Source organism: Streptopelia decaocto, assembly GCF_964273445.1.
Source record: "Streptopelia decaocto genome assembly, chromosome: 27".
NCBI lineage: Eukaryota > Metazoa > Chordata > Aves > Columbiformes > Columbidae > Streptopelia > Streptopelia decaocto.
The window spans coordinates 491,208-515,639 of NC_138682.1; the positions used below are offsets into that span (position 1 = coordinate 491,208).

Below are 24,432 nucleotides of genomic sequence, written 5' to 3' on the forward strand. Positions count from 1 at the left end.
TTGGTAGAGAAAAGACATCATGTGTTTGGTTTGTGGCTGTTCTCTCATTCTTCCACGCTGCCAGAAAGAGATGCCCATGTTTCCATGGGTTGACATCTCTCAGTTTTCACCTTTAATTCACAGGCAGCAAAGTGCCAGGAAGAATAAGAACAAACTTGCCCTCAGCTGAGCAAAGGAAATCCGAAAAGCTGAAGTTTCTGCCGCCCGAGCTTGTAGTGACAAGCTGCTGGGTCTCCCGAGGAGGAAGCTGCCCATGGGAGCAGACGCGCTGCTGCCAGCGCCTGGCTCCTCTCCGGGTTCCTCCGCTCCCGGACTGGCCACGCGTTCTGGGGAAAGTTCAGTTCAACCACTTTTCCACCATGTCACCATTCAGAAATGCTGATGAGCGGCGCCTGCAAGGCTGTCGGTACGTCTCTGCGTAACAAGGGAAGCAGGCAGCGATAGGTGCTCACAACAGCCGCTCGCTCCGGCAGCCCCCAACGTTAAAATGATAAAATTGCTGCTGCTGCACCATATTTACACACTAAGCTTTTCCCCACCAACGTCATCCCTAGGAAACAGCAAACTGTTCAAGTTCAGAAAAATCAAAAATAACAAAAAAGGACGTCTCATTGGCTCCATCTAAGTCATATTGACTACAAAGGCTGGAAGCAACTCCAGAATCATCCGGAAATGGGAACCTCCAGGTTCTCAGCCCAACTCTGATGCTTGCTTACGCACCACTACATGCTTCGCCTCTTCTGCCTACATTTTTCCATCCAAGCAGGAGGGATAATTAGCTGCGACTTGCTACACAGCAGTGGCGTGAGACTTAATTAGTCAAACACTTTGAAGGTATGGTACCTAATTAATATCTGAAGTGGCTGCAGTGATTATTAGGAACAATGGCATAGCTCACAGCTGATGATACAGCTCAGCTCATTGGTATTTTTCATTCTCAAAAGTGCTGCGCAAACATACAGCCAATATTCCACATCAGAAATCTCCACGGTGGTGGGTGGTTATCAAACTCCTTTTGCGGATGGAAAAACTGAGGCAAGGGCTGCTGGAGCCCAGGAACAACCCCAAACCGCGGGACCTCAACAGGCAGTCGCGTGGGAACCCCGCGCTTGCTGCCAGGCCGGAACGGGCCGCATTCCGGCAGTTCCAGCACGGCCCACAGTATTTTGGGTCTGTTTGGAAACGCTCAGCCCCAAGTGCTCTGTGCAGGTGTTGATGTTAGCAGGTTCCAAAGGGTTGGAGCTTTAAGGGCAGGAAAGAGCAAGCAGGATCTCCTAACTAACCCTCCAAGGCACCGCCGCACACACACACAAATAACGTGGCACATAATTAACGAGCCAGGACAGCTATGGGGCTAAAACAGCAACAGGGAGCAGAAGTGTTGGTTTTAACCCTCATCTTTACTTTCCTCTGTCCGGCCTTCAGGAGACCTGGGAGCACATTTTAGCCACATTGCAAAATGCAGCGAGAAGAGAGTATAAAAAAGAAAAGCCCCCAGGGCCTTACGCAGCACTGCAGCCGAGATCCGTGGGCTCTCTGGCACCGCGGGGCCGTGGAGCCGGGTCCCACCTGGCTGCTCTCCTGGCAGCTTCCTGCAGGGCAGAGGCAGCAGCCTGAAAAGAAGAGAAAAGAGAGGCTTTTTAATGCTATCTGCTAAGAACTGGCTCCATTTTGAGCTCCTTAGTGTCCCCAGAACTGCAGAGACATTTGTGTTGGCACTATTTTGAGCTGTATTTGTGGCAATAACCAAAGGACGAGAAACATGCTGGTGTGCCAAAGCCAAACAGAGCTAATTTGGGGCTCAGCCACTTCTGAGACACTGGGAAATACTGATATTAGCAATTTAATAGTACAGACTTGAGAGCCAGATAAGAAGTCATCACCCTGTTACACACACACGGGGCTGGTCTGCAGGTCTGTACAGGGCCAGCATATAAATAATTCAATAAAACCCACCCCACCACCTTTCAACAAGCAGCAGCCCCAAAGGATCCCCAAGCAGATACTGATCTATGGCTCAGTGCATAAGGAACATAAACCAAGGTGTGTTTGAAGGAGAAGGTCATTCCAGATGGGTGCAGGGGACATCTCCTGTAACTATTTGGGTTGCCCAACTCCTAGCAACCCTTCATAAAATTTTTCACAGGCAAGTGTATAAATCCCCAGATGAAAATGAACTGCAGGAAGCCTTATTCACCCCTTTAAACTTGAGCACTGAACAGAGAAGTCCAGGTTTATTTTACAAATATCTCAAAGTTCAAAGAAAACAGCAGCTAATGTTGACACAAGGCAACAGAAACATCCCAGGGGCCGCAGGTTGCACGATACTCCAGTGCCACCCGGCGCTCGAGGCAGAAAGCGCAGCTCAGCAGAACCAGAGGGGAGGCCGAGCTGAGCTGAGCCCGGGGAGCTGAGTACCAGGAGCGTCAGGTGAGGTGCTTCATTACCAAAGTGATAAATGTCATATATTAATAAGCTGCGAGAGATATCAGGCACTTGGGTGAACCCTGAGGAAAATACATGACCAATTGGTTCTCCCTTCACTCCCACAGGGACAGTAAAATCAGCCCAGACTTATGTCATCTTTAAGAAAATTAACAAAATTAACAGCCCCCACCGGGGAAGGCACATTTGTCTGCAGCTGAGAAGCATTCAGGACTCCTGGCAGGAGTCCTAAATATTACGTAGCAGAACTCTGTGGAAGCCGCATTTACATGAAAAGCTCCAAAGCCTTTCTGTGACCTTCCTCAGTCCCCTTAAACACACGTACAAACACACACTTTTTTCACAAGTTTATCGATGGAATGCAGCAGCTTTTCATCCAGAAGCCCGCGGCCAACCCGCACACTCACACATCCATCTGAGCTCACTGCGGCAGAAATCAGAGCATTCACTTTGCTTTGGTTTTTTCCCCGCTCCGCTATCACCGTGTGAGTAAATAACAAGGAATTCCCATTAAGGACAAAGTAAAATGGAAGCAAAGCTCCGCTCCGCCCTGCGCAGGCGCTGGGCACAGAACTGCTGGGCAAGAGCACCTCCAGGAGGAGCCGGCGGCCCCCCCTCCTGACCCAGCGCTGCGCACCAGCCGGGCGGCCCCCGCTCCTGACCCAGCGCTGCGCTGCGCACCAGCCGGGCGGCCCCCCCTCCTGACCCAGCGCTGCGCAGCAGCCGGGCGGCCCCCCCTCCTGACCCAGCGCTGCGCACCAGCCGGGCGGCCCCCCCTCCTGACCCAGCGCTGCGCACCAGCCGGGCGGCCCCCCCTCCTGAGCCAGCGCTGCGCACCAGCCGGGCGGCCCCCCCTCCTGACCCAGCGCTGCGCACCAGCCGGGCGGCCCCCCCTCCTGAGCCAGCGCTGCGCACCAGCCCGGGCGCCCGCGCCCCCGGGGGGACCCAGAAATCCCTGGGAGTCACCAGTTCTCTATTTGTGTGTCAGCCTGCTCAAGCGAGGTTCTTCATCTGTTCAGACAACACTGAAGGAGCGCGACTCCTACCTGCTCTCACAGCTAACAAAACCACTACATAGGAACTAAAGCTAGTAGGGATATTAAAACAAGAGAAAAGAAGTTAAAATAAGACATTTTTCTCAAGTTTTCCTTCTTAGATTTTACTGAGGAGAAAAAAAAACACACACAACCCAGTAAAAGTTGTAATACTTCAACCTTTGTCAAACATAGCTTCAAGCTTACCAAAGTCTTGTCTGAACCTCTAAGCACAATGAAATGATAAACTGACTGTTTAGGTGTTGAAAGCAATGTGAACAAAAAGAATAATTAAAAAACCCAACACAGCATTTACAATGAAATGAAGTTATTTTTATTTCAAGGATCTTCTGACAAAGAGCACTCACTCTTGGACACTTCAGTGCAACCCCTCACTCCACACACAGATCCAGCACCGCCGCCAACCCGCTGCAGGCACAGCCCTCTGCAGCCACCGCAGCCCGACCCGCACCGCGCGGCTCGGCTGGACGCCCTCCGCACCATCCCGCTCGCTCCAGGGTCAGCCAGGCTGTACGCTTGCAAGAGTATTTTATAGAGAAAACACGGCAAGAAGCAGCACAAACAGCGCAGCGCACAGACCAACAGGACAGTCCCCTTTCCTTGAGAGCCCCAGGGACAGAAAAGGCATGTTCTGTCTTCTTCCAGGGAATATCCTTGGTACACATAAAGCACGTACATAGCAAAACTTTGCTGTTCCTAGAAAGTGCTCCTGAAATCAATCTCAGAACCCACAAGGTAGGTTAAAGCTGCCACTGCATTCTGCAGATGGAAAGAAAAGAATTCACACAGATGTTGCCTCAAAATCCCCAGGGAGATCAAGATGCGGTCCCAAAGGAGATTTAGGAATTCCTAGATCTGCATCTGTAAACAGCAAGCACCACCTTGCCCAGGAATTTATGAATGCGAGAGGCCGTTTCTCAGTCACTGCTCCTGTTCTGAAGACTCCCTGCCCTCACGATTCGAGCCATTTGATTTAAAAAGCAAGAGGCTTCTGTCCCAGCTGGTGCTCCCAAAGCAACACACCAGCTCCATGGCGCAGTCCCGCGTCAGGATCTGCGTGATCCTCTCGGCCATGTCCCCGTTGATGGCCAGAGATCGGAAGTGATCGAAGTCGCTCCTGCCCAGCTTGCGCAGGCGGCGCGCGGCCGCCCGGTAGCACTTCCACGGCTGGGGCTCGATCAGCAGGTACGTGCACAGCGAGGAGAGGAGGGACAGGAACTCCCTCAGGCCGCTGTCCCCGTGGTTCAGGTGGATCCACATGGTCACAGACATGCAAAAACCAATGTCAAAGGCAGAGCGGCCGAAACGACCCAGGTAGGAGCTGAGGAACGGCTCCCTGGCAGCCGAGTCCATGATGTCCAGGTTGGCAAAGGATATGGAGGCAGGAAAGGGGCTGAACTGCTGAGCCCTCTCGATCAACAGCGGGTCAATGTCACAACACAGAAGGTTCAGCTCCTTGCCAGCTGCAGGCTGGTCCAGGCTGCCTTCGCCCTCCTGGAGGCCAAGCAGATGCCTGTACAGAGCCACACTGAGCTCCTGCAGAAAGGAAAACAACAGGGGTTCACGGGGCCCGCACCCCTCCAAAACATCACCACGCACACGGGACCCCGCGCTGCAGCGAGGCACAGGCGCCAACCCAGATAAACTCATGATAAAATCCAGAACAAGCTTTCCACCAACCTTCCTTTCTGTTGCAAAAAGCGTCATGATAGCCCTGACTACCAGAAAACCAACCAGGGACTGGAACTACACCTGTGTCACCCCACCCTTGGGGGTTTGCTTCAAAAACTACGGGAAAGATGAGTTTTAGTAACGGGAATCTTGCCAGATATCCCCATCCAAGGCAAAGGCTTGCCCGGCGTCCCGGGGTGAGCCTCGCAGTTCCCAAGCAGCAGTCCGAGCTATTCACAACGCCGAGCTCAGAGCAATACGCTGCTGCTGCTAAAGTAGAAGGCATTCCCTGACCACTGGATTGCAGCATGAGACAGTTAACATGAGAGCTTTCCTTCCTTTCACAGAACGCATCACTAAGTGGAAAACGTATTAATCTTTCATTAAAGGAGATCCCATGATGTTCCTGAGCGACGTCCTGAGCGTGCAGGGAGCGTCCTCTAGCGGTGAAAGTCTCTGCACCTCAAGAGAACGGGACCGAGAACGTGCTTACCCGGCCTGTTTTACCAGCCCACCTGAAACAGGATTTCAAACTGTCCTTTAGAAAACACTTTAGGCGGCTTTTCAAACCTTCTGGCAGAGGGAAGAGAAGCCACAGAAACAGCGGTGCCCTTGTCCCCAGCCAGAATGCTACGCAATTCTGAATTAATAATTATTTTAAGTTAATGCACTGATAAAGTTCCCATTTGGAAAAAAACAAAACAAAACAAAACAACAAACAACAAAACTGTCTTTAAACATAGTTAAATTAAACATTGCACCAGAGATGCACAGGCACTTCTGAACTACAACACAGCAAAGCTGCACGCTGAGGAAAAGCCATGAGAAAAAGGCAGGACTAGGTAAAGAAAGAGAATGAACTTTCAGAACGGGAAATTGTGAGGCTCGTCACCCCCCGGGCCAAGCTCCCCTGCCCCCCCGGGCCCGCTGCCCAGGGGCCCCGGGCTCCCCTCTGCTCTCCCCCGCACCCCGGCCCTCCCTTCCCGCCTCCCTTCCCAGCCCCCCCAGTTCACCGCACCCCCCCAGCCGCCCAAAAACACCCGAGCCGGCCCCCCCCCCCAAACCCGTGTGTCACCCCAGGCTCCTCTGCACGCCACACTGTCCCCAGCCCCTCAGACCCCCCCAGGCTGCCCCCAACAGCCCAGGCCGCCGCCTCCCCCCGGTTGTTCCTCACAGCTCCTCAATACTCCGACCCCCCCAACGCCCCCACCCCAGCAACCCCCAGCCCCGCCGCGGCGCCCCTTACCCCCGAGTTGCAGCCCACATCGAGCCCCAGCAGCGGGCGGGCCGCCGCGGGGAACAGGCTCCGCAGGAGCCCGGCGGGCAGCAGGCGGACGCGGCCCTCGGGGGGGTGGAAGCGGGAGTAGTTGGGGAAGTTGCCGTAGGGAGCGGCGCCGGGCTCCGAGGCGGGAAACCCCCCGCTCACGGGCGCCGCCATTTTGTAGTGCGCCGCGCGCGCGCTCCGGGCGGAGCAGAAACGTTCCGGGGGAAAATGGTTCCGCGGGGCGACGGCGCATGCGCCTCGCTTCGGGCTGCGTTCTGGGGGGAAAAACGCATTGTCAGGGACTTTTTTGTGTAGAAATACCCCGTCTGGGCCCTGTCACGCCGGGACAGGCCGAGGGCGGACGGCTCCGACCGCCCTGGTAGCACCTGTGGCCCTGCTGCCAGCTTTGCCCCGGGGTTGCCATGGCGACGCTGCAGCCTGGGGGGGGCGCAGGCCTGGGGGGATTCCGGGGTCCCCTCTGCCCCGGGCCCGCAGCAGCGGGACCCTGGAGCAGCCTCCTCCCCAGGATAACAGTTTGTGTCCAAAACCTGGCGGCAAATAAAGCCAGGAATGTTATCTCAGCTTTCACTCAGTGCCGGTGTCAAAATCTACCTGAATCTGGGCAACCCAACCTCAGCCAGAGCTTTCCCTGTTTAAAAAGGCTTTTTCAAACTTCTCTAAAAATGTTATTTAAACATATATATATATATATATATGTTATTTAAATCACATTTAAACATAGGATTGCCCAGGGCTCCATAGGCAGTCAGCAGCAGGTTTTACAGCAGAAGAAAATGAGAGTTCGCTGCTAAAGGAGAGAAGGAGTTGGCACGGGGAAGGTTTGAGGGTCAGGGTGACACGGGGAGCTGGATTTCACTTCGTGCTGCTCCGTATCACGGTGTGAGGAGCAGAGGGCGCCAGGAGCTCAGAAATGCAGGTGCAAGGCTGGTACGGGATCAGGACCATTCTCACTTCTGTTCTTTCTCCGCAAGTGCTGTCCCCCAGCAGACATCACCCGGCAGAACACACGGCAGAGCATCACCCGGCAGAACACACGGCAGAGCATCACCCGGCAGACATCACCCGGCAAAACCCCTTCTTGCTGCAGAACGTGCAGCTTTGGACAGGACAACCCCCTGCTCTCTGGAGCCGTTTCTTTGTCCCATTGACTCTAGAGAAAGCTTTAGTACATCAGGTTACTCTCCAGAGCTACAGAAAAGGCCCTCTGAGCAGGCGCCTTGTTACAACACTTCCTCGCCCCCCATTACCTGGGTTTTTTTAATCCTGTGGCCGCATTAACCAAGTCTAAGATAGAACAGGATCCTCCTCAAGGAGCCCTTTGGCCCTCAGTTCTCAAATACTTCTCACGCATTTCATTACTTTCTGTAGGATGTGCTGCTTAGTCACAACCAGAGAAGGGACAGCCTGCTGTCCATTGTAACTTTGGGCCATGTACATTGAGCCACAGTCTTGCTTGTGTTTTATTTCTGAAGGGGATGAAGCAGCAGCTGAGCGAGCCGACCGTCCTCCCGCCGCACTTCAGCAAGGAGCCCTCGCGACAGTTTCGCAACGATTTATTAGCAATGTTCAGAGAAAATACAAAATCCTATTTACAGTGAAATCATAAGCATGGCTGGAGGAAAGGAGCAGGGGTGCGGAGCCAGGGGCTGGGTGCTGCAGAGCTCAGCTGAAGGACAGCTGCACGAGGAACAGAGGCAGCCCCGCACAGAGGCTCGGGGGCCAGGAGGAACGTGCCTACGGCCACAGCCCACCCCCAGCCTTGTGTTACTCGGGCTCACGAGGATTTCTGCCTCTATGAGCACAGACACATCACTCGCTGCCTCAGTCCACGTGCGATCGGTAGGTCTGGCGCGGACGGACTGCGAGCGCGGGGTCAGCGCGGGACAGGGACCGGGGCACATGCAGGAGAGGAGCCCTCGGAGGGCGCGGGAGGGCAGCGAGCCGTCCCGCTCGGGGGCTGGACATGGAGCGGGGGCCACGCAAGCTTTTCCCACACAGGAGCAGACAGCCAGGATGCAGCAGCTCGGGCAGCAGCGCGTTACTCCACACCAGAGGGGAAAAGAGCAAGAGATCCAGAGCGGCTGCAGATCCGCGTTCTCCTCCCGGCTCCCGGGCGTGCAGGGCCGGTCTGGAGGAGGCCGGTGCAGAGAGGGACGCTGCAGGGCTCTGCTCCACACCGTCCTCCAGAGGAGGAGCTTTGGGACTATTTCAGGGTGGGAACTCATCATGCAGCTCCAAACTCCCTCCTCAAAAGCTGGAAACCAGAAATTCCTACAAGGCCTTTTGCTGTGAGCAAAAAAAAGGCTGCACAGCCAGTCTGCCAGGATATTCCAGAAGTGCCTGCATGGGGCTGAGACAGGAAATTCCCTCTTTAAACTCCTCTTTCAGGAACTTTTAGGGTGCCTCCCATGCTGTCCCCTTTCCCAATTCTGCCTGCTCAGCAACTCCAGGCCCTCGCTTCTCCTCTGCAATGCACTGCAGAAGTCACTGGGTCATGAACTTAATGCTGTCATCGCCTAATAATCTCCTTTATGCCTAAAAATATGTTGGCTGTGTCTTGCTGTTGTTTGGGTGTTTTTAGGGGTGCTGGGGAGGGCAGGCAGGGGAATGCACCGGCTGCGCTCCTGTGTGGTGATGGGCAAGGCCCATGCAGCGGGGCTGAAGCGTTTCCACTCTGCACAGAAACTCTATGCCCGGCTCGGGGCACCGAACGCGAGTGGCAGGAGATCCGACCTGTGAGGGTAGGAGCCGGGCAGCAGCGGAGCAGGAGCGCGCGGCGGGGAGCGCTGTGGCGTGGCCTCTGTCTAACACAGGGATCGCTGGAGGCAGCTCGCTGACGCACTTGGCCTGGCATTCCCAGAGAGATTGGAGATACAGCTTTCTATCAGCAGGAAGGATCGCTTTTTAAATAAGAGCAAAAGGCTTCTTATCTCCACCTGGAGCTTTACAGTTAGAAATTAGCCAGCTAATCCCCAGACAGGGGAATGTGAGCGAGGGGAAGATGGAAAGTTACCTGAGCACTCGGAAGCATCCAGTGCCCTCACTGACATCCCCCCTTGGGAGAGCAAAGCTGGAGAACGGCCAGAGAAAGAGGCAACGGTGGCGTTTGCTACAGAGCAGCACCCAGCACGAGCCACAGGCGTTCACCTGGCCTCAGGCTCTGGGTCGTAACCACTTGGGACCATTCATCTCAAGCAACCAAGACACATTTGTGAAGGCATCAGATCCCTATGATGGGTCACAGGACCCCAGCCGCCCATTTCCCACGTCAGGAGGCGCCTGGCTTTGCCCGGGCTCTGAAGCTCAGCCCTGTTCATCCCTTCTCTGCCAATACTCCTTGCATGGGATCGGGGGTGTCCCCAGAGAGGCCGCACGTCCTGAACAACGGTTTTCCCTTGTGCCTGGAAGACTGATTGCTGGGACACCCAGACTACGTGGTCCTGAGCTCCGCACTGCTAACGACAGGCGCTGTCAGGAACATCTCTCTGCAGAGGCCACAATGAGCGCAGGAGAGAAACAGGGGACCACGAGGATTCCCCGAGCCCTTCCCTCTGTTCGGCTGCTTCTCCTGCCAGGACCCCAGCAGAATTCCCTACTCTCCTCGCCTTGATGTTGTTTTCCCTTTGCAGAGCTGCTCTCAGCACAACGTCCCGTGGTGTGCAGGACCCTGACAGGCTCGGGGGAAAGACCTCGGTCTCACGCCTCCCGGTCTCTGGTCTGTTTGGTCTCGGCAGGAGTGGAGGGAGCAGAAGAGACACAACACTTAAGCCCTGCTTTGCTTTCTGGGTCACAAAGGCCTAACAGCATATATACAAGCTGCATAAGGAACCCAGGGGCTTTGCTCAGCTGACTGAATGGAGCCTGAAAGGGTGGGGGTTGTTTTGCCTGTTTTTTTTAAACCCTCTTTTCCTCTTCTTTTAAGATTTTAAACACCTGCATCTTGCCAGCAAAGGTAACGCCGCGCTGCGCTCACTCCTGGCTGGAGCCAAAGAACTGGAGGAAGAAGGAGAAGATGTAGATGATGTCCAGGTAGATGTTGAGGGCCCCGAAGATGTATTCCTCCGGGCTCAGCGAGTACCGGCGATTCCCCATCAGCATCTGCGTATCAAACGCCAGGAACTGTGCGGAAAGAGGAGGAAGCTCAGGGACAGTCACACCGGGATTTGGGGCAGGGAGGCCAAAAGCGCCCTAATGAGTTCTCCCAGTTGCTTCACTGGACCCAGAACAAAAACACAGCCACTTTTTATGGGCTGTGACTGCCATTTAAAAGCTCCGAACAATGCACTGCATAAGCTACAACTTTCCCCTTCCTTCATTTCACTCAGTAGTCAAACCCTGAGCCTAACTATGACCCCATGCTTGCTTCATCCATCCCAAATGTGTCCCAGGACCAGCTCTGGACGAACCCTCCCTGTTCCTCCTCAGCCGGGCCCTACGATTGCTATTCCCAGACGCCCCCCAGTTCAGAAACACCTGCCAGGCACCGGGGTGACCTGGACCCAACGGGACACGGCGGAGGCAGCAGGACCAGAGCAATAAGGAGCAAGAAACGCCAGGTCCTGGGCGGCAGATCCTCTGGCAGAGCTGCCGGGCCCCGCGGCGCGGAGCTCGACAGGGCTGGCGGCACCTTCCCCATCGCGGCCTCCCCGGTCAGAAATCACAGCTCATCTCCCCAGACACTCTGCGACTGACGAGCCTGGCACAATGAACTCCACCAGCTGAGACTCTGACTGAAATTTATGGGGTAACTTGAAGATGTTTAGCCTACTTGTATTTTACAGAGCTGCCTTCCATCGTGAATCACAGGAGAAATATCTGAGCTCGCTTTATTATAGCTAATAAATTAAATTGCTCAACTGTTTTGATTGACAACGTGCCCAACAGGCACCGCCTTGACGCCCGGGGCAGCCCTCGGCCTGACCCCACCTCGAGCACCTTCCAGACGCCTCCGCGGCCGCCGGCAGCGCGCTGCGGGCCCTGCGCTGCGAGCGGCTCTGCGGGAGGAACCTCTGCAGAGCAGCCCAAGGAGGGAATCGAGGCTTCCGGCGCTCCCGGGAGGAGCTGCCCAGCTCCAGCGCTGCTGCCCGCCATGAACCTTCCTAACGCCCCTGAGCCCCAAACCGTGGCCTCCCGCCCTCTTTCTGCACCTCCACAGGGTGTTCCCAAAACACGGACCCAATCTGAAATCACTATATCCTTGAAACTGGGTCCGTCTTTTGGAAACACTCTGTATTCTGTTAGCCAAACTCACAGCCAGCCCTCGGCCCATTCCCACACAGCCAGCCCCAGCTTTGCTCATTTCTGCAGCTCCATTTCATTGCCAGGCTCCCCTCGAGCCCCACATTCCAGCTGTGCCAAAGCTTCACTGCTTTTCCCGCTCCGGAGCTGCACCGTGCGCCGTCCCCGCGACGCTTTCTGCGGCTCACACCTCGCATTGCTCACGCCGCACAGGTTTGCCAATCGCCCCGCGCTCTGCACCAGCGCTGTCACGTACACCAGCACCTTCTCGGACGAGGCTGAGGTCACCGCAATAATTGCTATTCATGAGGCATTTGAGGACGTGGAGCTCCCTGCAATCCTGCGACTCACTCCTCACCAAGCATCCTTCAAGCATTCACTCCCTGTTTATCTGCTTGTTTTTCCTGCCAGCACGTTCCCAGGCGCCACGACCAGCACCACTTACCATGGTAAAGATAACGGCACCCAGCAGAGCGTAGATGGCGTGGAGCCAGGGGACCTAAGGAGACAAACCCAGCCGTCAGTGCCTGCGAGAAACCCGCTTAATTAGGACCTGACACAGCAGAGGGCTGAGCTCTCATCGGGAGGATGCGGGGCAGGGAAAGTGCTCTAATAACCCGGGGTGGACTTGCACCACTTCCAGCTCCAACGCCATTTCAGTTTTTGTGGCCAAAAATACATGTCACTGTGCCTCAGTTTCCCCCTCGCTGTGGCCATTGTGTCTAACTGACTCATACGCTTCTAGATGAGGTCCTTGTGTTTCTGAATAGCCTCCTCAACACAGCTGCCATCTGCAATATCTGAAATATAGAAATGTCTTAGCACTATATCCTGATGGAAACGTGCTTTTGATTAACAAGTGTAAGTGGAATGTGTTCATCTGCTGGAGCCACAGCAGGACGTTCCCGGGAACGGGTGATCCAGGAGAAGGTGCCCACACGCACCTGCCCCCCGCAGACACGCTCTTAGGAGCCTGCCCCAGGCCACGCTTATCTTGACAAGCTGCGAGATAAGGCGTAGTTGTCTCAGCAGTTGAAGGGAAGCGGCTTGGCGCTGCGAGCGGGTGCACCCTCGCGTCTGCACGGCGAGAGACAACCCAAACCCGGGCTCCTGGCTCTGTGTATTTGTCCATCATCAGAGCAAACAGGGCTGGGGCCGGTGGGAGATGCTGCGAGTCCGACCATTAAAGTGGGACCCGGAGGAGCCAGGTGAGATGTGAAGGGCTCCAGAGGTGCCTGTTTCTGAGAAATGTGAGCCTTGAGATTTAAACACTGCAGGACGGTGCCTGGAGCTGGTGTGAACACAGCCGGGTCAGGCCAGACACGCACCCCACCGCGCGGGTCCAGAGCCCAATCCTGCCCTGAACTCAGGGCAAGAAGCCCCGTTCTGTACCGGGCCGGCCAGCGCTCTAATGGGGTGTTACTGGAGGGGAAACTGAGGCACGAGCGGGTGAGGTGACTGGCCGCGGGGTCACAACACAGCCGCAGGAACCGAAGCGAACTTCCTCCAGCCGCAGGCCAGAGCTGTCCCGCAGCCGATATCTGATCGTACAGCGAGCAGGCAGCGGCCGCCCGCTCTTGTTCCTGCACATTGTCGGAGCGCGGCAGGGCCCCCCAGCAGGCCCCAGCTCGCCTGCTTGGCGCTGGGCGGCTCCCGGCTGGGCCAGGGCTGGCGGCGCTGGGCAGGGACGGGGGACGGGTGGTCACTCACGTATTGGTAGGGCAGTATCACGGCCAGGATGATGCCGCCGAAGAAAAGCACCATGAGCATCACGAACAGGACGCCCTGGTAGGAGGTGAAGTCAAACTGCGGAGGTAAAAACCGTCACGTTACACGCGCAGGGGAGGAGGGAGCGAGGAGCTCAGCCTCTCCAGCAGCACACGCATCTTGCTGTGTGGCACACCGTGTCCCCTTTATTGCCACAGGCAAGAACCTGGTACCCATCGCATCCCTGATATCCAATGCCCATCGCACACGTTTGTGCCAGTGCCCCTCTGTACCCCACAGCCTAATCCTCAAAAACATCCACCTTACCCGCAATGCACCCGCATCTCCCAGCCCCATCTGCACCCCGACACTCCCCTCACCCCAGCGTGTCCTGTAGCCTTCACTTCACCTCCAGCATCGCTCGGGTTGCTCCCGCATCCAGAGCCCACGTCCCGCCCCGCTCCCCGCGTCCTGCCGGGAGATGCCCCTTCATGGGCACAAACGCACCTTGCTCTGGAAGCTGAAGATGGTGACAGACAGACACACCAGGGCCGTGATCCCCAGGCACAGAAGGACCGACTTGGTGTTGTAGTAACTGCAACATTGACAGCAAAACCGCCCTGTCGGTGCTTCCCACAGGGATGGGTAAAAGGAGGGATTAAGGCAGACAGAAGCTTAGCAGAAGTGTTCAGGGAACGCACGGGTCCTGGGGCACAAACAGCACTGAAACTGTCAGTGTCCCCCCTTAACGTAAAAAGGGAAGCAGGGAAAACACTAAACCAATGCCTAAGAGGGGTTTTCCTCCTGCTTTCAAGAGCAGAGGGTGGGCAGGAGGGCGGCCGTGCTCCCATGGAAATCTGTCTGCCCATGGACAGATGGAGGAGGGGGAGGATCCAGACTGGGAGACAATAAAAATAGAGCGACAAATGTCATTGCAGCACGGCGAGAAATCAGAAATCTGCAGCCGCCGTTACACGAGCAATGTGCTCGTAACAGGAAAACTGCCGGGATTTGAGCAGGTTATAACCTTGTTGCATGCCTGACTTCTGATTCTGGTTACAGCACCAGGTTCAGCCCTGAGAAGATCCAGCCCCCGCTCTGCCCCTCGCTGGGATTTGGGGCTGATATCACTGCTATTTTCCCCGAGCTGCTGAAGCCACAACTTCCTTTGTTCCCCGCTCACATCCATCAACAGCCACTGACTCATCCGCCTGTCACCCGCGCCCCACGTGAACCGCAAACCGCGGCTGATCTGCGGCAGGTCTCACGGGGAGAACACGGCACAGGGGAGCGAGCTGGCGGCTACAAAAGAACCACGAAACTGCTGGAAAAACCCCCATAGGACCAGAAAACCCCCAGAGACCACGTGCTCAGCCTACCTGGAGAGCATCCCCGTGAGATAAGCCATGGAGAGCGTCTGCGGGGAAACAGAACCGCGTTACTCCTGCATTCGTGTCCCACGCAGAGACACACAACAGACAACATTTCCATGGCAGAGGATGATAAGGGCAGAGAGATGGATGCTGAAGAGCAGCGATTTTCACATAGTTTCTAATGCTGTGGTGATTAATGTGCAGAGGGCAGGTGAAAGGGAGGGCAGGCCACCCCCGAGAGCCGTCCCACCCCATCCCTCTGCCCCGCTCCAGCGCCGGGCATTTTTCTTGTCTGAAACAGAGGCTCCCTTCTTTCCTGCCTGTCACATTCTGGTTCAGTTACAGCTCCTCGGCCCCAGCGCAGGGCAATTAGAGGGTGAAATTCCAGCTTTCTGCAGGAACCCAGACCAGCCGTCTCTCCTGCCCGGAGCCGGCCCCAAACCCACCCTGGCGCTGCAGGGGCAGGGCAGATGCTGTCCAGATGTGCTACTCACAAAGATGCTCAGCAGGATCAGATTCCATGGGAAATACCTCCTGCAGGGAAGAGAGAGGGGCCGGTCAGCCCTGCGGTGCGAGGGAGGCCGCGGGTTGCATGGTTATGCCGTACAATTAATGGCCTGTGCAGCAAGCGGCAGGGCTGGTGCAGGGGGACAGTCCCCTGCTGGGAACGAGGGAGCGTTTGGGGTGCTCCAGGACCAATATCCCGTGATACTGCAGCAAAGCGGCCGCGGGACCCTGCTCTGCAGGGAGCAAAGACAGCGTCCTCTGCAGTGTTTGACCGCGAGAGTTCGGAGCTACGCAGCCGTGCAGTTTTTGCTTCAACACAGCTTTCCCATTGCCATTTGACTTCAGCTTTTAATGCTGTGCTGCAGCAGCCCACAACTGCAAATGCAGCTGCCACCTCGGTCCCCGTGTCAGCACGACCCCATCCCACCTCTGCAACATTGGTCATGCTTGAAATGAGAGGAAAAACACTCATCCTGCATTTCACGGGGCTGTTTCACATCCAGAAAAGGAAACTATTTTACCTGGGTCCGGAGCAGCAAGCCAGAATCAAGTAGGTCACAAAGAAAACAGCGCTGCAAGGAACAGAGAAAGAGCGGCTGAGGGAGGGAAAGCCAAGCGCTGTGTGCTGAGCCCCCGGCTGGTGCTGTGGACGCTCTGCGGCTCAAACAGCAGCACCCGCCAGGAGCTGAGGCAGCCGCCGCCTCTGCCGAAATGGTTCTCTGCCCACAGCTGCCCACGGCGCTCGAGCAGCCCGAGGAGGGACCGCACAGCCCTCCCAGAGGAGCCTCGGGATGCTTCCAGAGCAGAGCAAGGGCGGCCTCGGGTCTGGGAGGGATGGAGCACGTGGGCAGGTGTGTCGTTGACACCTCGTTGGTGCGTTAATTGCTCACAGGGAGGCAGCCGGACCTTGCCCCTCGTTTCCAGGCACTCGGTGCCATCGAGGCATCCAGCTGGGATGGACCGAGATTCCCAGAGTGACTTGCCTAAGGCCAACGGGAAGGTCGGTGTTGGAGAAGGGAACTGGTCCCATGTTACAGCACCAGCAGAAGGATCCGCTGGGCCAGCGGAGCTCGCGGCCCCAAGCCTAATATGCTGTTGCACAAGCCATCCCGGGTCACAGGAGAATTCTTTATCTCACGTGACTTGACCCTTCAGCAGAGTGCAACACAACCGCGGAGCCGCGGCCGGTGTCTCCCGCTCCGCCGCCAGCCCGGGTGTTTTTCCACAGCGCTCTGGGGCCGGCACCGCGGGAACCTGCTCCCCCGCTCCCCCGCTCCCGGGGCACGCGGCTCCGGAGCACCCGATGGCCACACAATAGGCAGCGCCTCGGCTCCCGTGAGCCGCGTGACGGCAAAGCCCACGGGCCATGAGAAATGGCCAGAGATAAAGCCCAGCGCTGCTCTCCCGCGGGGAAGCAGGAGAGCTGCGGCGGACACGGCTGAACGGATGGGCAGAAAGCGCGCGGGGGCAGGACCGGCGCTGTCGTCCGTCCCTCGCAGCACGTCTGCTCTGGCTCCATCCCCTCCGAGCCACCGCCCAGCAGCAGCAGAACACCCCGGGGCACCCACTTCTGTTTTACAGAGAGAACTGGGGTCTCTGCTTGTGAAAGAGACCCAGACCGGGTCAGGACAAGCGACTGGAGACACGGGGATGGAGGGGAGGGCTGGCTCGCTGCGAGCTGAAGGGACAGGTGACGTGCGAGTCCCCAAGCGCAGAGCCTGACCCCAGTTCGCTCCTGCTGAAAAACAGAAGTGTGAACTGCCCATTAAGCTGCAGAAGACGAACGCAGAGGTCAAAGCACAGACCTGAGCGGAGCTTGGTTTGTCTCCCTGCACAGCAGCGCTGCTGCTCCAACCCACAACTGCCCAAGAAACAGCACATTATTTTCCGCTAAGGTCAAAGAGGCGCTGGTGCCGGTTCCCTTCGACTGCTGCTATTTTGGGGCTTTTCTTCTGAGTTATATAAGCTGGTGTCTCATCTCCCGGCTCGGACACACTTGGTGATTTGGGTGTGAGCTCATTAACGCCAGGTTCACAGCACCTGGTTCACCGACAATTGCACCGCGCACCCTGTCTGCTTAATTAGCGGCACTAACACCAGCGGCATCCAGGAAACCAGCACGACCGCAAGTATCCTGATGCATGGAAGCGCAGCCGGTTCGCAGAGCAGCAAGCCCTCTTTTGGGAAGTGTTTGTAGAGATCTAGCCGATGTCTCTAACTCATTCGGGTGACATTTTCCACCTTCTCACCTCAGAGTTGTCCTTGAACTTCCCCAGCTCCCCCCTGCAAGCAGTTCAGTGCAATTCTTCACATGCAAGATACAGGGTGTTGGGAAAGTGTCTCCACAGCCACATCCAGGGCTGTTTGGAGCACGCGTGGCCACAGGAGAACACAGAAATACTCACTAGGAAGCCCAGTACCAGGCGGCGTGCGTCTGGATGTAGCCCTTGACCGGCTCGCTGCAACACAGAGGAAAAGGATGCTGAGCAGAAAGCGTAAAAACGCCCATGACTCCACAGGTTGCTGCTAAATGAACCCTGGGGACACACACGGGTGACGCAGCACGGGGTATGTGAGAAACACCCGCAGACTGACCAACCGGAAAGAGATTCGAGCTGTCAGGTCGGGAAGACGGCCCGAGTTATTGATCACCCCGCGGGCACGCTCGGGAGCGTTAGAGAGCCCAAACCCCGGCCAACAGCCATTCGTTATTCGTTATTTATTCTGGAGGCAGCGTGAGCTGCTCAAGCCCAAAACGCTCGGCTGCCCAAGGGGGTGTCTGGTTCTGCCGGGGGTGCCCCCTCCCCAGCTCCCGGAGGAAGATAGAGCAGTAAACACCCAAGGGCGAGCAGCCCCAGGCTCGTGGCTGGGACAGCACCCAAAAGGGACAAGGCACCATCCAGGGGACACACGGGAAGGGTGGCAGAGGTACCGAGACCCCTCAGGGTTGTCTCAGTTCTGTTTTTCTGTTGGAGCACACGGGGGAAAACAAAATAATTCAGGTGTCTACATAACAGACAAGACCCCGAGCAGCAGGTAACGCAGCAGCAGGTCGCGCACAGGACTCTGCAAGCGCTCCTGCTGCACCAGAGACCTACCAGAAGGTGAAGAAAGCCACAATCACGACAGTGACCAGGAGCTGGACCATCAGGATGGCATAAACCTGCAACGAGAGGCAGCCCGTGGGCGACCCGCGGCCCCTGCGCGTGCCCGGCTCGGGCGCCCGCCCCTCACCTTCCGGATGAACACCCTGCGCACGTTCCTGTCGTCCCAGCTGAAGGTCGTGAGCATCTCCGTGTCCCCCGGGTACCCACCGCTGCCGTAGCTGGGGCTGGTGCCTGCAGCGGGAGAACAGGTCAGCCCCAAGCGCCCTCCCAGCCGCCACCGTCCCACCGGGGACTGACCACAGCTCCAGAGGCCAAATCCCGAGGTCTGGCCCACAAACCAGGTTTGCTGGGACGCGCTCCGCTCCCTTCCCACTCCTGCACCTTGTCAGGAGCATCTCCAGGAAGAGACGGGGGAACCGCTGCTGCAAACTCCAGCACAACTACACCAGGGTTACTTCCTGTGGTAGCTTTAACAGCAACTAGAGGGCTTGTGCATCCTTGCTCAGCTTTCACTGAATATTAAAGCATCCCCCAGAGGAGCTGAGGGTCAGCAGCGAGTCCGAACGGGGGAAAGGATCGTCCAGAGGACTGGTCAGCGAGGAACAACCCCGGTGCTGCTGCTGGGAGCACCTCCCCGAAAATCCTCACTGCGCATGAGCCGGCCCGGCTTTGCCGAGGCCTCGGGGATGCTGGAGCTTCCCTGCGGTTGAGCGAGGAGGAAAACTGCACCGTGGAGCATCGGTTTGCTCCGCAGCCCGAGGGGAGATGGAAGGCGATGGGGAAAAGCCTCTGCTGGGGAGGGGACGGTGTCGCAGGCGGGTGGGGGCGGCGCTGGGGACGCCGCAGGGCAGGAGCAGAAACCCAAAGCAGCAGCTTCTCCCTCAATGAGCTGCACAGATTAGATGGAAGAATCAACCTTCTCTATCTCCTGAACCTCACGCTCAAGGAAAGAAATAAAACAAACACTGAAAGCTCAGCAGGCTTAGTGCTTGTCTTGCAGATATCCCGTCTGTGTTACTAACGGTCTCCCCACCCAGGTCTCCTATAGAACGAAGGCTTATGCGATTACAGCAGCTCCGCGTTCGTGCCCCTGCCTGTTTGACAGGTGACTTCCCTCCTTCCCAAGGCTTTTCAGCCGGGGTCCCCAGACCCTTCAGGCAGATGGAAGAAGGACCCTCTAGACTTGGCTGCAGACCCCCGGAGAGCCAAACCCAGTGCCCCGGTCCTGGATTTCTGCTGTTCAAAGGTTGCTTGGTCTTATGACAGAGGCCTCACGCTAAAGCTGCCCCTGGCAGGGAATAAATCCCTCGTTCTTCTGTGCCCAATAAATCTCTCCTGCCTCCTTCTACGCCCCAGTGGAGACGAAACTCCCGCAGAGCATCCTCCCTGCCGCTGTCATCACCAGGCAGGGCCGAGAGCACCCGGGGCCCTTGTCCCCAGGACACTTCGGTGCCTCCTGTGTCAAAGCAATCAAAGCAATCAAAGCATCTCAACGCTGAATTAGGCACCTAAACAGCTGCGAGGAAGGGAAGGGGTTCGCTCCTCCCCAGCACCCATCACCTCCCACCCAGCCAGCGTGTCCCGGCCTGCGGCGTGGCCGCGGCAGAGCAGGGGACAAGGACACCGAATCAGAGGAGAGCGCCAGCGGGGCTCAGGGCGCAGGACGCAGCTGCAGCGAGGAAATCCTGCCAGGCACGGCAGGGAGGGGACAAGAGGTGACACGGCATCTGAACGAGTCCTCTGGGGTACCCAAAAGAGCAGCGCCCTGGCCCGTGTGGGCTTCGCCCATCCTAATTCATCGTGACAGCAGAAAGAGCCGGATGATTGTTGTAACAAGCCGGGAGGTTATTTATCCCCTCTGCTTCTGACCCCTGAAGGGAGACAAGAATGGGCAAAGCCTGTGAAAGCACCCGAGCGTGCAGGCGCACACACCTCGGAGGGTTTAGCTGGTTCTTTCCCATCCTCATCCTGCCGCTGTGCCGGCCCCGCGGGGCGGACGGGCGGCAGCGGAGCCCAGCGGGGCTGGGCAGGCAGAGGGGCTCGTTAGACCCAGGCCCTGCAGCTCGAGCCGGGCGCTGGAGCAGCGGTTCCCCCGCGTCCCCCGGCGCTGCTGCGCGGCCGTCCCCCCGTGTCCTGCACAGCCCGGCCTCGTCCGCTTGCCACAACCAGCAGAAGCCGCAGGCGGCACCCGGCGAAGAAAAGCTGTTTGTTTGCCGAGGAACCGGCCACATCAAGCAGTGCTGGAACAATTCGGCCTCAGAGTCCGGCGGGGTTTTCACCTCCGCTGGCCCCGCACGCCGGCTCGGGGCAGCCGGACACGGCTGGTGCCGCGACACCGATTTCGCCAGCTCAGCAGCTGCTTTAGAAGCCGGGGCTGCGCCCACAGGGCTGCGAGCGTCGCACCAGGGAGCTGGCGCTGCCCGCTGCGGCAAACTGGGAGAGGGGATTTCTCCCACCCCGGTGCTGGGAAGCAGAGCAGAGACCACACTGGGCTGCAGTTCCACCTCTGGAAGGTGGTGTAGGGCTGGGTCAAACGGCTTTGACATACGGGTTTAGCTGTATACGCCTTACAGCTCCAGCTCTAGAGCGAGCTCTGCCACGGGCCAAACCGGGCACCGCGTCCCTGGTTCCCATCCTCTCTACAAGGCCCGGGGACGCTCTGCACCCTGGGACGGCCCCAACAGGACTTACTGGGGTCGACGTAAGCCCAGCTGGGGTGGAGCGGGACCGACGGCGGAGCAGGGAAAGCACCAGCCTTCATCCCTTCTCCTGCCGTCGCCTCCTCGTAGGTCGGGGGAGCCGGTGGAGCCGCCGCATTGTCCTTCTTCTCCCCCTGCCCCTCGGCGCTGGGGGGTTTGTTGTTCACGGAAAGCTGCGCAGAGCGGGGGAGGGAGAGGTGAGACTGGAAAAACAGCAGAGACAGCCCAGCAGTGCGAACCCAATGGGGCAGAGGCCTGGGGGTCCCCCCGCTGGGTCCCAGGGACTGGGGACACCCAGCGACTCCCGCGGGCTGGCAACGCTGGGAAACATCCAGATAACTCTGCTTTCCAGCCTTCTCCTTCCTAAATCTCCCCTTAGAAAGAGCTTTCAGTTACTGGGCAGAAAACGCTGAACTTCCTTTCCACTTACACCCACATTTTGGGGAGTCTCTCCCAAGCCCCAGGAAGGGCTCTGGTTTGGCCCTTCAGTGTTTTCCTTGAGCTCCGTCCTCTGCCCTCCGGAGGCTCAGCCTCCGTGCTTTCTGCCATTTGAAGACGCACTTAAGGGACTGGGGATCTCATGTCTTCGACCATGAAATCCCAGCACGGAGGCAGCCTCGGGCCACCCGAGAACCTGCTTCTCCTTGGGAACACGATCCCTTTGACCTGTGGATCCCGGTGAGCCCCGGGTCAGTTCTGCGCCTTTGCTGCCGGGGGCTCAGCGGCAGGGGGAGCGTCCCCGAGGGCCGCGGGGACGGCGCTGCAGCCGCGAGAATGCAGAGCGGAGCAGACAGCGGAGCCAGCGCCGCAGCGGGCAGCACGGCCCCTGTGAGGAGGTCTTATTAATAAATTAGAGGTGTAACACACCCTTGAAACTAAAGCCAGGGGGCCAGGCGGGGGTGTCCCCACGGGCAGACCCGGCTGCACTGGGACGACTGTGCCAGCTGCTCCGCCAGCCCGCAGGGCCCGTCCTCCCCACGCCCCTCACAGCACCCTGGGGGCCGACATGGTGCAGGACCCCAGAGATACCCGGGGCCGCAGGAGGGACGTGCTGCCCGCGCCAGGCAGGCTCCAGCATCGTTGCCATGGCGATGCTGCACCGCGCTGGCAGAGGATGCACACACCCCCGGTCCCTGCCTTCTGAGCATCGGAGAGCCCCCAAAACCCCTGGCCAGGCAGGGGGTGCCCAGGGCTGGCTGCTGGGGGCCCGGATGGGAAAGCACGAGCCCCCCGTTGTGCTCCCTGCACCCCGGGGGTGGAGGAGACGGCCCCAGGTCCAGCAGTGGGGTTGAGCCGCATATCCAGTTCCAGAACAAAATCCCCCAACCCCACAACTCTCCATCCTCTTCCTCTGCCAAAAACACCCCCAGGGGTCAACACGCCATCTCCCCCCTCCATGGCCATTGTTTTGTTCCTTAACCCCCTCCCTTCAACCCACTTCCCCCCCTAAACATGCAGCAATTATGCAAGCGGGACAGCTGCTCGTCCCTCCTACCTTCCCCTGGGTCATGGCCCCTCACTCCGATGCTGCCGGACCCCTGAGGGCCGCGCCCGAGCCCCTCACCGGTCCCTCGGGTCCCCTCTCCCGCGATGTCTCAGGGCTGGACGCAGCCTGCGCTGGAGCCTTCACCTTCTAGCAACATCCACGGCGCCGGAGCGAGGACCGTACCATTCCCAGGCTGCGGCACAGGGGGACGCCGGGAAAGAAAGAGCTAAAGCGGAGGCGAATGGCCGCCGGCAGCGATGGGGAGGACGCACGGACACGGCGATGGGGAGGACACACGGACACGGCGACGGGGAGCAGGGTCCTGCGCCACGGCGTGGGATGCAGCCACCCCAGAGATGCTGAACACGGGGCTGGGGCTGCAGCAGGGAGGGAGATGTGGAGGATGCTTTGCTGCAGCATCTCTGGTGCTGCACGTCAGAGCTTCCCCAGGCCCTGGGGGCGTCCTGGGGGCTCCGTGGGCAGAGGGAACGGTCTGAGCCCTGGGAGCAGGGGGGTATCGCCCCAGCCCCGGCTCCCTCCCGGGCCTTTGCAGAGGGAGGAGAAGCTCTCGTCCTCCGCGCGATGCGGCCGCAGCGCGGGGCACGGGGAGGGCTCGGGGTGTCCCGGGGCAGCCAGCAGCCCCCGTCGCTGGAGCAATATGGGTCATTCAAGCAATCTGATTTAATTCAAGGGGGGAAATGGGGAGTCCAGCTCCCAGCCCAGAGCACATCCGAGGGAAGGGGCGCAAAGTGAGGAGGTTCTGCCCCCATGACAAGGTCCAGGGGCGCTTTACAGGGCACTTGGAGATGGAGAAATCTCATCTTACAGCGCAGGCAGCAGGAGCGGGGATGGGAAAAGGTCCCTTTACGTAGTGAAATGCTTCACATGGGCAGAAAATTCCCCCAAAGCAGAGGCAGGCGGCGCAGACGCAGCACACGCTCTGCCCTACGCCCGAGCGCGGCTCGCGCTGCGCCAGCGATGGAGCGGCCGGCGCCGCTCCCTGCACCGCGCACAACCGGGGCAGCTCCGGGGCGGCACTCGGGCTGGGAGCTGCGTCCCCGCACCCGGCTCTCCACGTCCTCCCCGGCCCCTTCCACTCATCTCTTGTCGTGCCATAAGCAGGTGTCAAATTTGTTTGCCAAGTCTTTAATACAGGTGTGAAAAATAAATCAGCTTATCTGTTTACTCTGCCATGAAAAACAACCAACGATCCTGCCCCATTTGAGACCCAGAGGGCGAAGAGCAGCCCGCCGGCAAGGAAGGAGGCTGAAGAGACCGTCCCTGTCCACAGGAGCAGCGGAGGGTTAAAAGGACAGCGTGAGCTGGAGTTGGAGGAACGCAGCCAAGGCTGGCAGCCGGACAGACCCAGCCCGGCTATTCAATCGGAGAGTCAATTACCATGAGGGCTGCAAAAACTTGTCAGGATTATTCAGAATCAATTAAGTGCCTGTTAACCACAAGCTCCTCAAGGGCTCTCGATACTGGAGGCTCAGCAGAGGCTCAAACGGGGCAGGTCCCGCGAGGGAGGCTCAGCCCGTCGTGGGCTCCGGCTGCTGCAGCCCCGCACCAGGGAACCACGACCCGAGTGCGGGATGAGCCCAGGGCTCGGGGCGGAAACCGCGGGTGACGCGTGACGCGCTGGGAGAGGAGACGCCGCTCTCATCCCAAAGCCGTCCCCGCTGCGCACCCCACGTGCTCCAGCCCGGGCTGAAGATGCTTCGAAGAGCTCAAGCGCTGGCTCTGGGGAGGAAAACCCCTCCGCAAAGAGAAGCAGATGGCACTGGCTGCCGCAGCAGCCTCCCGCTGAACGAGACAGCGGGCAGAGAAGCCAGCCCTGCCAGCCCCTGCACGAGCGCTCT

The 24,432-nt window shown here is 58.2% G+C and overlaps 3 protein-coding genes across 3 annotated transcripts in view; all 3 read right to left on the minus strand.

The window, feature by feature from the left end:
• LOC309450625 (keratin, type II cytoskeletal cochleal) overlaps positions 1–6,602 on the minus strand; it is a 54,081-nt gene extending 47,479 nt beyond the window's left edge. Inside the window, exons 1-2 of the mRNA XM_082073632.1 lie at positions 6,418–6,602; positions 1,507–1,613 (exon numbers count right to left, since the gene is read on the minus strand). The gene's annotated coding sequence lies outside the window, so the exon portion shown is untranslated. The remainder of the gene's footprint in view (positions 1–1,506; positions 1,614–6,417) is intronic.
• LOC309450644 (RNA 5'-monophosphate methyltransferase-like) lies at positions 3,797–5,997 on the minus strand. Its single transcript, XM_082073660.1, has one exon. It carries the CDS (start codon positions 5,205–5,207, stop codon positions 4,422–4,424), a length of 786 nt encoding a protein of 261 aa, XP_081929786.1. The 5' UTR covers positions 5,208–5,997; the 3' UTR covers positions 3,797–4,421.
• Positions 6,603–10,158: 3,556 nt separating the features above from the next.
• Positions 10,159–22,693, minus strand: FAIM2 (Fas apoptotic inhibitory molecule 2). Its single transcript, XM_082073656.1, has 12 exons — positions 22,583–22,693; positions 21,080–21,260; positions 18,516–18,619; positions 18,380–18,444; positions 17,687–17,740; positions 15,803–15,853; positions 15,269–15,308; positions 14,781–14,818; positions 13,909–13,996; positions 13,405–13,500; positions 12,140–12,193; positions 10,159–10,575 (listed from the first exon to the last, which is right to left on the minus strand). Exons 1-12 carry the CDS (start codon positions 22,595–22,597, stop codon positions 10,426–10,428), a joined length of 936 nt encoding a protein of 311 aa, XP_081929782.1. The 5' UTR covers positions 22,598–22,693; the 3' UTR covers positions 10,159–10,425.
• Between the last annotated feature and the right edge of the window lie 1,739 nt (positions 22,694–24,432).